Here is a 14899-nt window from a genome sequence, read left to right as displayed (position 1 = left end):
TTTTTTTCATTTTTGACAATTTCTATTTGATTTTTAATAATTCCATATATTTAGTATACAGTATACTATAGTATATTATTTCAAAATTACATAAATCTTTTTTACATTCCATGTTAACTATGTGTTCATCAAATTCTTTAATAGCAAAGTAATTTTTTTAAATAATAATACAGTAGACCCCCTGTAACACGGGTTCATATAACACGGCGAAAAAATTGCGATCGTGTTCATATAACACGCTAAAAGAGACTCTTATAACACGGTAAAACATCATCGCCGACTCGTGTCGCGACAGGATTGGTCGAATCTGGACCAATAGCAGACATTGCACAAACCGTCGAGTTTAAATGAGCAGCGGACCTACTAAAAACCATTTATTATTTAACGGCCATAAAAATTATATTTATATTAATGATGTCTCCAAAGTTCAGCAAATTTTTCGCAGAGAAATAACTTATCGGGAAACACGCGCCCGCCATTCAACTAGCTGCTCTGTGACGAAAACAAGCTTAAACAATGGCGTCGTCAAATGGTGCACACTCGGTACATAATCCTACAATTTTCTGTTTATAGCATAGTTTATATGGATTATTCCCAAAAAATTATATGTGATTTGGAAATGTTGAGTCAAATTAATCTAGAATTTGTTAATTTTATGGAAGAAAACCTTTCAAACAGCCGTAGCCCCTAAACCGCACACGTGCCGGGCTGTGATTGGCTCGTGTATTTAAGTGACTCGTACAACACGGATTCATATAACACGGAACCTATCTACCGTGTTATAGGGGTCTACTGTATAAAACTTTTATTTTATAAAATATTTTAATCTTATAATATGACCATTGTTTGTTTTCATGAATTCCTGCAACTCTGTGAAAAAATTTAATTTACTAATAAAAAGTGCTAATCATTAACAGAAATATAAAAATTAATGTGTTCCAAAATTTTAATTTTAATATTTAAATTGTCATTCATATTCATATTTTAATATATACAATAAAAAATTAACTGTTGCTGTTAAAGAAACTAACCAAATAAGAAAACATCTTTCTCTTGACTTGTTCTTTGTGTATTTCTCTAATTATAGCATTTATTTTCTTGTCTTATATTTCATTAGCTTAGTAATGTCATTAGTGTGGCCACAAACGTCATCTATGCCACTGTTTGGACTATCGACAAAATATTATTCGTGCATCACAAAGCAGGCTCGTTATTATTTGAACGTAGACAAAACTAATTTGAAAGACACAATTATATGTAATAACTGTACCAGGTAAATAAATAATAAATTTGTTGTTTGAATTGAAAAATTTTTCACTAATAAAACTAAATAAATCTTCTTCTATAGGTATTACGTAGTAACTCATGTTGGAAACAGTAATTTAGTTTTAGTAGTAGCATCACCATCATGTGCACCTTTAAAGTGTGAACCTGTGCCAAGACCATTATATGCTCCTGTTGAAGGTAAATTTAAAAATTTTTTTTATTAAAATTTTACTAATACCTTCCTATTTCATATCAGGAGAAAAAACAAAGAACATTTTCAAGTAAAAATAATAAATATAAAACATGGCCAACGATATTACATTTAATTGAATAAATATAAAATTGCAACGTTTTAACAAAAATACTTGTTTACGTTATTCATCCGTCGTTTGCTCCAGTTGACAGTCCACAATTTCACAACCACGGAGGCGACCTTTCTTTAGAGGCTACTGCCTCCGCAATAAAATGCAAATATGGTAAAAACGGACAAGTGTCAACTGGAGCGAACGACTGATGAATAACGTAAACAAGTATTTTTGTTAAAACGTTGCAATTTTATATTTATACAATTAAATGTAATACCGTCGGCCATGTTTTATATTTATTATTTTTACTTGAAAGTGTATTTTATGTGAAAATGGCGATAGCATCAGGGGACATTTTTACCATATTTGCATTTTATTGCGGAGGCAGTAACCTCTAAAGAAAGGTCGCCTCCGTGTTTGTGAAATTGTGGACTGTCAACTGGAGCGAACGACGGATGAATAACGTAAACAAGTACTTTTGTTAAAATGTTGCAATTTTATATTTATACAATTAAAGAACATTTTTATATCATATTTCCTTGATTAAACCCCAGGGAATAAAGGTATTGTTAAAAATAAACTGAAATTGAAAAGCATGGGAAAACATGTTGCAATATCCTTACTGCAAAGTATAAGATAATGTGTTAATAGACTAGAGTGACAGGTAAGAAATTTAACTAAAATTTCGCCTCTTCAAATTGTACCTGTAGACAAGATCCTGATATCAATAATGACATGGAAACAAACACAAATGACAATGTAACAACCAAACCAAAAGACACCGAATTGGATTAACTATGAAAATAGCAATTATTTCAAATGTTGCAGCTGTAACTATGGGCATCTGCAGAGTAGGACAAAAAGGGCACTTACCCCTCCATGGAATCACAAGTAAAAAATTTCACAAGTTATATTTGTAAAAGTGACTAAGATATGTAACCTTACAGTCTTGACCATGAGAAGTTTTGATAGTTCTGAAAATAAACAAGTAATTAAGATATTTCTTTCACTTCTTACGCACTCATCTTTTTTGTAAGATAAAAAATCCCAGGACTTTAGATAAACTCAGAGTTAAGTATGTTTCAAAAATAAACCTCCTTGGAATTTAATTGAGGAAATACAGTATATGTATTTATCTTTTTAGTCTTATATACATAAACTTTCCTATGCATATACACTGTCACCTTAATATCTGAAAACTTGCATTTTAACAAATAACTTTATTAAAAATAAAATTGTGAGGCCTCAATTAGAATGCTCAAAGCTTGTTTGAAGGAACATAAAGCATCCATGCTTTATGTTCCTTCTAACATGTAATTCTACAGCAATCCATAACCAAGCTTGTCAGACTTATACTTCTTGAGCACTACAGACCTGTTTGGGATGATGTGCAATGTTTACTAACTAGTAGAGATGGTGATAAAACCTTTTTTCTGGAAGTCACTCTTCATTTGCAGACTGTGACCTGCCAACACTTCCACTTTATCCTTTCCTGATAACATTTGCAACCATTTTTCAACACTTGGGGTGGTCAAGCCATCACACAAGCCATCTTGTAATTACTTGTGTTTTTACAACTGTTCTCTATGCCTATTTGTTTGTGTTGTAAGGAACTGAGTCCGAACGTTATTTTTATTTTATTATTATTTCTGTTTTATTATCTTTTGTTTGGAGTTTATGTTTATTTAGGACGAAGGTTCCCCACCACTCTCTTGTTAGCAATGAAAAATGAAGATAAAACAACTCACGGAGAAATAAGCGCCGTAGGAAAAACCTTGCGCACTTGTGCTGCCCGGCGGAAGTAACAGTCCGCAGAAAAAAAAATGGAAGGGGAGTCCCCACAATCACTAGGAGAGAAATACTTGATAAACCGTCTTAAACATCCCAGAAAATTATGATAAATATTTTGTAAACGGTTTATAAGCTTTGTCGGAAACTTAAAGCTGCCAGAAAAGAAAGTTAATGTTAGCAACTAAGTATGTAAATAAGGGGAGTAACCCAGCTCAAGTGTGACGTCACCTCACAGTATAAAACCCGTACGTTAACCGAAGAAGGAGAGGTGATTTCCAAACCGAGGTGATTTCCAAATCGAGGCGACTGTGAGAGCGAGGTAGATTCGAAAGCGAAGTATTTTCTGATAGAAGTCCAGATTGATAATTGGATGATCCAAGGTGTTAAAGAGGAGTTCGATTGACGATTTGACGATATCGAAAGTATTGAGGAAATAGTTTCTTCGTATAGTGAGGTGACGGATAGACGTTTAATTAGTAAGAGATTTTGTTCATAGTTTCTAAGTATTTGATTGTCGAATTTCAAAGGGAAATTACTATTAAGTTAAGCTAAGTAGCTGAGTTTATTGTCGGGTTGACTTGTTGATTTTTGTTAATAAATTTTGTTTGGATTATTGACATTTGTACGTAGTACGTTCTAGTTGCTAATTAAATATATTTGAACTTTTGATCTGACTTGATATTTATCGTTATTATTACTAATCTTTCGGTGCACGCTTAAAAGCCCAGGCCTGGCAAACTAATCTCGAAGCCGCGTAAAGTACCCGTTAGGTTAACGGAAGTTTCACCGACCGTAATTATAGTCGGTTTCCTAAGATACTAAAATTAAGTACTTTACAGTGTAACATGCTATAACTCAGTTTTTTTATTTGTATTGTGGCAGTCTGCCATGTTCCTTTTTTGTCTTCTCTGCTCACCCCATTTTATACACTCTTTCCACCCTTTGTCTGGCATTATTCCATTGTTTGTATTCAGACTAGCTCTATTGTTCAATGTTGAAGTAAGGACTCCTGCTGATGGGAACCTGCCTGGACAATGGGAAGAAAATACACAAGGAGTTTGAACGGGAAACTCAATTTGGGTTGAGTCTTGGACAGGATGGAAGCTAGAACCTGGGATGACCGAGGTGGACAAACCGTGAAAGACATCTCTGAGCTCAAGTGAGAGTGGCACTGGGCTGAGAGAAAGATTTGTGCAAGGAGATGTAAGAAGCTTCAGCTAAAGCTTGAGGATCTGCAAAGCTGAGACTTCAGGTGTTTGGCCACCTACTGACAAGATATTGTTTGTAGATTTAGTTCAGGAGTTTTAGAAATAATTGTAACATGGTTATTATTAGTCCTACTATTGCAAATTAGTTTAATTTGATCTTTTTGTTTTAATTAGTTATAGTAGTTTACAGCTGTCATGATGTGCACAAATTTAATTTGTAATTTTCTGGATTGGCTTATATCGTGGGTATAGTAATGACGGTTTTATTTTATTAAATCATTTTTGTTCATCAAAAGGTGGTTGTGTGTGCTTTTTTTGTCACTATCCTCAACTCGAGTTCAAAGATCACTTTGAAACTTAACAGTATCGTTATGTCTACTTTGTCCCTCAGTCTCCTATTTATTAATTTTTTGCAATTGTCATCCATTGCCTCTGTAAAAAGAATGTTATTTTAAATTTGAAAAACATTGATCCATTTCATTTTCAATGTTCTTGAAAAAGTTTGCAATGACATAAGCAAAAGTACTACAAGCCTGATTAAATTTCTTCATTTGCATGTTTGTGTAATTTTTAACACCCAATTTCTAATAATTGCAATTGTTATCTACTAATTGATATGTATGCCTCCACTAATTTTCATAAACTATGGCAGTTACACATAATTTACTACATTTTATTAAATTTCCTGAGATGATATAACAAGATAAATTGATTTTTTAACTGTTATTTACAGAAAGAAAAAACAAATATTGGATATTATATATTAAATTATTGCATATTACCTGTGACAAACTCAATTTTGTATACTTATTCACATATGAATAGATTTCAATATTTCTTGTTTGTTTAATATTTGCTCAGTTTACTGATATATTCATTCTAAAGTTATCATCATGATATATTGTATTATTATACTAGCTGCAAGTACCTGCTTCGCTGGGTTTTTTTTTGTTTGTACATTTATATGTAATATAGTTTTTTTTAATATATAAAAGACATGTGTTAAAAGACTTTTCTTTTCCTACCAGATAAGTCCAGCATTGCTCGGGCAAAAAGTAACAATAGCAAAGATTAAGATTATTATGTTACAGCCAACCTTACCCGTTTTCACAGAATGCAAGGATTAGGTCCCCCTGTTTCCAGAGACTAATTAGAGAATTTTTAGATGGGTCTAAAAATATGTTCGATTTCCTGCAAAAACGCATAAAACCGCATCTGCGCCTGTAAATCTTGTACGTCGCTTTCTCTTAACACTTCCATTGTTAACACTTTCAACCCACATATCGCCCAACTGTTATCTGCGACTGCATTCGCGCAGATTTTGCAAGCAAACCCTATTTACATTCAATATTTCAACAACCATAGTAAATTGTTATATAATACCTACCGCTGAGAATGATGAGAATTGCTGAGAATCAAATGAATTGTTTTCAATTTGATTAATTTTCTGGAACATTTACAATTATTCTATAATTCAACCAACATAAAAAAACAAATTCGAATTTAAAACAGTTCGAACATTTGGTTAAAAAATCAAAATATATAAAAATATTTATAACAATGTCTGAAATGTTATCAATTTAATACCCCTAAGTACTCAATGAAAACTAAACGTAGTTAAATACGAAAAATCACATCTAAAATAGTACAGTAGAAGCCGTTCTTCAGATTAAGACTTAATGCTTTCCCTCTCTCCCCACGAGGGAATTTCGAAAAATCCTTTCTTAGTGTGCGTTTTCATGGCGTACCCTAACTGTGTACCAAATTTCACCTCTTTAGGTGGTCGCGTCAGTTAATCTGTTATCAGAAACGTCCAAAAGTCTTTCTGAAATAATATAGAATATTATGGAACATTCTTGAAAGATCTAAAAATTATTAAAGTAATCCAAAACTTTCCAGACTATTTGTTGTTTGTTTTTATCATTTAATTTTTTTTAATTATTTGATTATTTAAAAAATGTACTATATTGTAATATTAATTTAAAAACAAATGAGAGGGGGTAGGTTGTAGGGGTGAAGAATGAGGGTGAGGACAGAGAATGTGTGTGAGAAGTCTACAATATTCCAAAAAATTCTGGAACTTTCTAGAAAAAACTGGGACATTCTCATTGAAGCGTCACACGTTTTCAATGTCAACTACTTTCAACCCCCATATCTCCCACACCTTATAGCTATCGAGACGCAACCACCATAGAGCACGATGGGAGACTTGGGGCTACTACCACACACAAACACCATTCGTGTGCGATGTGTAGTTTTGGCTGCAGAGTGAGATATAGGCACACACACGTCCATTTTTATATATATATATAGATAAATATTTATTTTATAATGCTGTAATATTTAATGATTATTTTATAATTTATAATTTTCTTTACATTGTAACATCATTTTTTTTCCTTTTATTTTCTCTTTTGCTATAAATTGCATTATTTTGTATTCTTTAAGCAAATAAAAGCACAAAAATAATGTCAGCTGTAAGGAAATATAAAACAGCTTATTTTATATTGTATTATTTTCTATATTATATATAATATAAACTTAAGAATTCAAAATAATCTAAAACTTGTTACTTTAAAGAGAGAAATTACAATGCCTGTCTACAAGAAGTGCCATATAGACGAAGACCTGAAAGATGTTACGAACATCATAGTAAGGTATTGTATATAGCATAAGTGTAATAAATAATTTACTTTTATAAAATATAATATTTAATATCTACTTTTATAATTTTCAATGTATTAAAATATATTTTGATTTATACTAAGGATGATAAGACATATGTAGTGTTAAACCATCCTATATTATGTAGTGTAATTTGTTGATATCATACCAAAGAATTCACATTGGCGTTGTTGCTCTCTTCAGACCAATATGTATACTTTAAGAACACATGTTAGTCTGAAGAGAGTGACGATGCCAAAACATGTTACTTCTAGTTTAAAAGATGAATAAAGGAGTCTTAAGAGTTACGAATTCTTTTGTTATGATATAACTTTGTGGCTAGTATAACACTACATAATATAAAATGTATTTTAAATTAATAAATACAGTACAGTAAGGCCCCGCTTAACACTGCCTCGCTTAACGCTGATTCGACATAATGCGGTCTGCTCAAAGCCTAAAAAAAGCTCAAAATTTACGCCAATTTAAATTATCGCAGCATTTCATTGATTCGTGTATAATATGATTATTTACAAACACTAACCAACCAGAAAAAGGTTAAAGAAAGTACACCTTTTTTTCCACCTTTTTCTTGCACCAAACATAATCTATGTTTGGTGCAATTTTGGAAAAAATATAACATCATGGATGCCATAGGAAATATCGTCTTCGCTTGGCAAGAATTAACTGATAAATGCACGAACGAAGTATGGAAGAGTTATGGCTGAAGGTATCCAAGAATTCTCAATGAGAAGAGCCTATTGCTGTATTGTTAGGTTTACCAAACTTAACCTAATCAATACAGCAGGACTAGGAGATGTAGACGAGCAGGATATTGAGGAGTTACAGCTGGTTTCTGGTGAGAGCCTTACCAATGACAACCTTCAAGAACTGGCAGAACAAGGAATTCATGTAGAACTGGAAAATAGAGATTCTGAAGATGAAGAACCCAAAAAATTTCTCTACAGATTTCCTTAGTAAAAGTTCGGTAACAATAACCGAAATCGTCGATCAAATTGTAGTGAATGATCCAGATTTGGAAAGGAGCGCAAATGCAAGATGATGTGTTTTGGATGTGAACTTCTGCTACCGACATTTGCTTAAGGAGAGAAAAAAGCGACAAATGAAACTTCACAACTTTATTGCAAAAAAAAAAAAAAACAAGAATTTCAGAAAAGTCAGGGCCTTTGTCACAAAAAATGAACTTTACATTTCTGTGTGCATATGTTTATGTGTTATTTAACATATATTATTATACAAATTAATATGAAAATAACTTAAAATTAAGGTAAAATTTGTTTATTTTTGGTCGCATGTTCCCTTATCCCTATTTACTCTGTTAAAATGACCTCATTTAACGCTGTTTCGTTTAGTGCTTTGTCGTCTAGGAACGCATCCCCCACATTAAGCAGGGTCTTACTGTATTTGAAAATTTGCAACATGTTTGATATTTATTAACTTCTTTATATCAGTTGATCAGTAACTGGATCACAGATTTTCTTCTTTCAAAATTCACTTATTTATTTTGAATGTATCATTAAGAGCTACTGTTTTTATATGAAAAATCTCAATTTCAAATCCATAATTGTTTAGTTTTGAAGGACATCTTTATATAGCAAGAGCTTTCTTAATAGAGCTGCAATCGATTTATTGTTGTTCACTTCAGAAACTGGAAACAAAACTTCCTGAAGAAAGTCTTGTTTCTGAGTTTTGCTTTTCCTGTTTGTATTTATTTAGTTAACAATCCCTAATTAATAACATCTGATGTTGTGAAGTAGAGCAGTGGTTTTCAAACAGCTGTGCAATGGCACACTATTATATCACAAAGCCATTCTAGATGTGCTGCAAAGTGAATTAAAAAAATAAGGCAGCAAATTAAAGAAAAAAAAGGGTTCCATATGCTATGTATAGGTGATCCGGTGCTTTATTATTCACTTATTTGTGGATCTATATAAGTTTTTGCATTGATGCCAGTGATTCTTTTGATACGTTTCTGATTACATCTCTTGATATATTATTGATACAATTGTATCAATAATATATGTAGAGTAAATGTAGTTGATGAAAAGATGATAAATTTGAGCCATCACTATGAACTTTAAGAAAGTAGAAGTGAAGACATAGTGCCATGTTTAAAAAAATGTCTAATGGATAGCCAAAGCATAAATCTGGAGCATTACCTGCCAGCACAGCCAGGGCCATTGCTAGAGCATTTGGTACTAGAGGCAAACTTAAATATGTTGTCTTTTGAATAAGCATTTCGTTACTCTGTTACAAATTTTAAAATCATAAAAAAAAACATTTTATTAATATAATGCATATTATATATCATAAAATTTTTCATACTCGTATGTAACTTGTGTTCTATGAATTTATTACTTCATCCATGAAACAGTTTTGGAATTTTGGTGCCCGATTATCTTGGCACTGTGGACACAAGTCCCTGAACACAACTACCATTAGTTAGTGTTGTTAGTTATGTGAAGATGATATCGATATTTTGACTTTGCAACTGGCATCACGGCATTATTTTCGATCTTTACATGATTGTAAAAGGGTTGAGAACCACTGAAATAGAGAAATATGATAAAAGTTTGAAACAATTTTATTAAATTATATAAAATAAATTTTTTCATCAAAAACTCAATATTATAATCATTTAGAATAGTTAAGAAAACTATTTTTTTAATGGCATACAACATAGATTTTTGTGTAAAACATTAAATTATACAAAGAGAATATAAAGAATTAATGATTTAATGTTTGTCGCAAGATTAGATACAATTACAGTAGAGCATCGATTATCCGACCCCCGATCAACCGTCGCATCGGTTAACCGACCGCGTTCTAGTTGGCAAATTCAAATTCCGCTAGTGATGTGATGCTACAATATTTGGCTACGTCTTGGCTACTTTAATATTATTTTTGTTAAATCTTTGCGTGTTTTAGCTGGCAGCACTGGCTCGACCACAAAAGGGAGGCCAGTATTTAAACCAGGCTTAATTTTCTATTTTCTTTATTTTTGTATTTATTTTATGCAAAATAAAGAAATAATTTTTAACGATACAATAGCGATGATTATTATTTTAAAAAAAGCTTTTGTTAGGCTTAACATCGATGAAAATTCAATGCGAAGTAGGTTAACAGCGATATACTAATTACATGGGATATACTAATATACTATACTAATAATGTTTTTTTCATACTTTTCAGTTATCTGTTTTTTCAGTTATCCGACCAACCCCAGTCCCCAATTGAGTCAGATAATCGATGCTCTACTGAATTCCACGTTGTGTGTTAAATACGTCTACTAAAGAGTCTTAATTAATTCCAGCAAAGTTTTTGTTTGCAAATGAAGATCTTCTTTGGGTCTGTATATTCAATGATGGAATGCATGAATTGAACAATGATATTTTTTGAAAAATTAAATGAAGTAACTTTTGAATTTTAAAAAAATCATTATTTGATTCATAAAAACAGCAACAAACAAACACACCTACCGAAGTTAATTGATTCCAATCATTTAAGGCTTTTGGTAGATGCATTTGTGGGAACGCCGGGAGGTAGGATGGAGTCGTACCTCCTTTTTTTCGGCAAACAGGTCGGCAAGACCCACCCCACTGTCGCGGATGGCTAAATTTTTTTGATATCCCGACTTGTCGGGATTGGGTAATTATTTGTCAGGTCGATAAGTTTAAGGCGATATTCAAATAAACGGAACCATGGTGAAAACAAATAACGATTTATTTAAACAGACAAACTAACTACAGAGAATAGCTCTACTCTAACGCGTCTGGTTCCTAACCGCGGGAGAGAGAGAGAGTTTACAATTTTCGGGGTCATACCTCTTCTTAGAATGGATGTTTCGTTGTTATAGCTTGCTCGGGTCTTCGGATCGGACTTTCTCTGGTCATTGAGGTCGGCAGGAGGATTGGTCGATGGCGGCATGTCGGCGGGCTTTGGCGTCCTCAGGGATCAGCTCCGGATTCTCTATCGGGATCAGACGGGCCGTGCGTCTTATTCGGACCTTCGGCGACCTCATTATCAGCTTTTCTCCCCCTTATATACTACAGGTCACGTTATCTTCGATCACCAATCGCGATAGTTGGTGAATTGCCGGTGATTCGATCTCCGTGACTAAGAGTTTGGATCCGGAGAGAAAGGAAGTGCTTTCCGGCGGCGGAAGTCTGAACATCCTTTTAATTTCGAATTTTTGTAAAATTTCCCACGAGAGGGTTAATAACAAAAAGGGTTTTGGGCCGGGCTTAACCAGGTCCTCACACATTTATTGCTGTTTTGAGTTATTCCAGTCTCCCATTTAGTGTTTAATTCTATTAAGTTATGAGTTTGATACAATTTTTCAAATACAATATAAAAATTAATTTATTTCAGGCTATGTTAGAGATATAATTTACTGAATTTCCTATAAGAACAAATTAGTCTAGAACAACACTTGCCTTGTCATGGTTCATGCTACAGCTATTTAATGGAAATTTATGAAATAAAGGTGTTTGATAAGAAACTCAGTAAATTAAGATACAAAAAATAAAAAAAATTCATACTTTAGTAGTGAGCATCTGCATTTCAAAATAGAAATTATTACAAATTTATAGTTGCAATTAATAAGATAACATTATGGTAATTGAATAAAATAAAAAAAAGGAATCCATCATAGAAAATTGGAAAAAAAATTGCAAAAATATTAAATTATAATTAGTGACTGAATATCCCATAACAGAACTAAATTAATGTTGCTCATACAGTGATGTGCATTTTCATATTATAGCATTTATCGATTAAAATTAGTTTTATTAGTTAAAATTTAATATGCTTTTCTTTAATTCAAATGTCAATTAGTAATTATATCAACACACCTGAATTTTTTGCCGAGCATAAATTATTTTATTACTCTGTTTTCAACCTACTTATTATAGGCCATCTTCGGGCTTACGATTACCATTCCAAAATGGAATGCAACGTTTTGCAAATATGTTTCATTTTAAATTTAAAAGATTTACAATAATTGTGTATATTAAATAAATAACAGTAAAAATAAAAATAGCATAAATAAGTAAACATAGTAAGCAAGGCTAAGTATAACTACTACAAGTTTTAAGGGTTTTTAATCCCCATGCTTTTTTCTATCACATACTTCCATGCGGTTGTAAGCGCATTAGCATCCTTGGCATTTAGGCAACGGTTTTTCATTTTACTTTTATATATTTCCATTTCTAATGCAATGAATGGAGAGTGGGCCGTTTTAATGAATTTTTCCTCATTCCGTTTTACATTCGCTCCTGTCTGCACCATAATTGCTAATACGGTGTTGTTGTGCCCTTTATTAACGTCGTATTTGTGTTCTCGCAGACATACTGCCAAGTTTCTTCTGGTTACACCCACGTAATCCTTTGCTACTCCTAATTGTTGATTTTCAAATGGTATTTTATAAACTCCAGCCTTCTCTTGCATTTTTACGCTGTCTTTATCGTTCCTTAGTAAGCTATAGATGTTGGGTTCTCTTTTATATACCATTCTTGAGTTTCTATAAGTACTCAATTCATCCATCACTCCTCCTATATGCTTATTGTATGTGAATTTGTTAATTGCATCTACTTTAGTATCTTTTTTGCCTTTATGTTTTCTGTAACTTTTGACCAGGCCTTCAGTTGTGGTAGTTTTGTAGCTTAAATTTGTTACAATTCTTTTAATTCCACTAATCTCCTTGAGACAATCCTGAATGTTGGTGCAATATAAAAATGCTCTTCTGATGAGTGTCTTAAATACTGATAGTTTGTCAGCTTGATAGCTTATCAGCATTTAAGACACTCGTCAGAAGAGCGTTTTTATATTGCATCAAGGTTCAGGATTGTCTCAAGGAGATTAGTGGAATTAAAAGAATTGTAACAAATTTAAGCTACAAAACTACCACAATTGAAGGCCTGGTCAAAAGTTACAGAAAACATAAAGGCAAAAAAGATACTAAAGTAGATGCAATTAACAAATTCACATACAATAAGCATATAGGAGAAGTGATGGATGAATTGAGTACTTATAGAAACTCAAGAATGGTATATAAAAGAGAACCCAACATCTATAGCTTACTAAGGAATGATAAAGACAGCGTAAAAATGCAAGAGAAGGCTGGAGTTTATAAAATACCATTTGAAAATCAACAATTAGGAGTAGCAAAGGATTACGTGGGTGTAACCAGAAGAAACTTGGCAGTATGTCTGCGAGAACACAAATACGACGTTAATAAAGGGCACAACAACACCGTATTAGCAATTATGGTGCAGACAGAAGGAGTGGATGTAAAATGGGATAAGGCAAAATTCATTAAAACGATCCACTCTCCATCCATTGCATTAGAAATGGAAATATATAAAAGTAAAATGAAAAACCGTTGCCTAAATGCCAAGGATGCTAATGCGCTTACAACCGCATGGAAGTATGTGATAGAAAAAAGCATGGGGATTAAAAACCCTTAAAACTTGATAGTAGTTATACTTAGCCTTGCTTACTATGTTTACTTATTTATGCTATTTTTATTTTTACTGTTATTTATTTAATATACACAATTATTGTAAATCTTTTAAATTTAAAATGAAACATATTTGCAAAACGTTGCATTCCATTTTGGAATGGTAATCGTAAGCCCGAAGATGGCCTGTAATAAGTAGGTTGAAAACAGAGTAATAAAATAATTTATGCTGGGCAAAACTTCGGGTGTGTTGATATAATTAGTTGCAGTTGCCGAGAAAAAGGTGGATAGTCAATTAGTGAATTATCCCAAATTTCATAAAATAGTTTTGATTTTTAATATTCATTATTTTTTATTATTAATTATTTCAGGAAGATACAACAGATTGCAGTTCCACTTCGTCGATCTCTCTTCCTCATTTTTCACTCTTAGTGGAAATCGTTGGACTATTTCTGTTAAAACTGACTTCTCCATTCTTCACATTTCTTTTTAATGGGTAACGAAGGTATATTTTCCAGATTTGGTGATATGCTTAAATCACTTGTGCCATATAGAATGTTAATAAGAAAAGAAAACAGATGTTATTTAGAAAAAATTATTCTAAATGTTTTGCACAGTATCCGTTATAGATAAGAAACAATTCTCGACTAAAATACTTAATCTTTAAGATAATATATAATAGTTATTCTTTTTACAATAAATGGTAAATCTGTTGTTCATTAACATCGTAAATGTATTAATACATTTGCTTATATTACACGTCCCAAACAACAGAAGTGAAGAATTTATTTATAAGAACAAACAAGAAATTTAATACAGTGAAACTTTTATATTCTATCTCCCTTAAGGACGATATTTTGAACATTTATGCAATTTTTGTACAGTATTAATGTATATGAATATTATTCCTGTAAAGATGGAAAGGTTTAACGTTAATAATAATTGAAATTAAAAATATATTTATGCAAAAGATGCAAATACTTTAAACATTCGACGATTTATTAATAGCATTATGTTAAATAAATAATTAGAACGTTAAACATTTTAATTTAATTTATTAAAATATTTCCAAATTGTTATCGGTAAGATAATGCCGCATCAAATAATTAAGATTATATTAATTTCTTATTATACTATATTATTTATATATATTTATTGTATATAAGTACATGATTGGTAATGTT

The 14899-nt window shown here is 31.9% G+C and overlaps 1 protein-coding gene across 1 annotated transcript in view; it reads left to right on the top strand.

The window, feature by feature from the left end:
- The window catches only part of LOC136971716 (voltage-dependent calcium channel subunit alpha-2/delta-1-like), a 131815-nt gene extending 117191 nt beyond the window's left edge, over positions 1-14624 (top strand). The window contains exons 36-39 of the mRNA XM_067266197.1: positions 1118-1273; positions 1349-1464; positions 7151-7227; positions 14087-14624. Coding sequence (XP_067122298.1) covers positions 1118-1273; positions 1349-1464; positions 7151-7227; positions 14087-14215 — 478 coding nt within the window. The 3' untranslated portion in view covers positions 14216-14624. The remainder of the gene's footprint in view (positions 1-1117; positions 1274-1348; positions 1465-7150; positions 7228-14086) is intronic.
- Positions 14625-14899: the final 275 nt, after the last annotated feature.

Source organism: Centruroides vittatus, unplaced genomic scaffold, assembly GCF_030686945.1.
Source record: "Centruroides vittatus isolate TY-2023 unplaced genomic scaffold, ASM3068694v2 contig_1052, whole genome shotgun sequence".
NCBI lineage: Eukaryota > Metazoa > Arthropoda > Arachnida > Scorpiones > Buthidae > Centruroides > Centruroides vittatus.
Note: the sequence above shows the minus strand (reverse complement) of the source record. Positions and strands in the feature narration are given on the sequence as shown.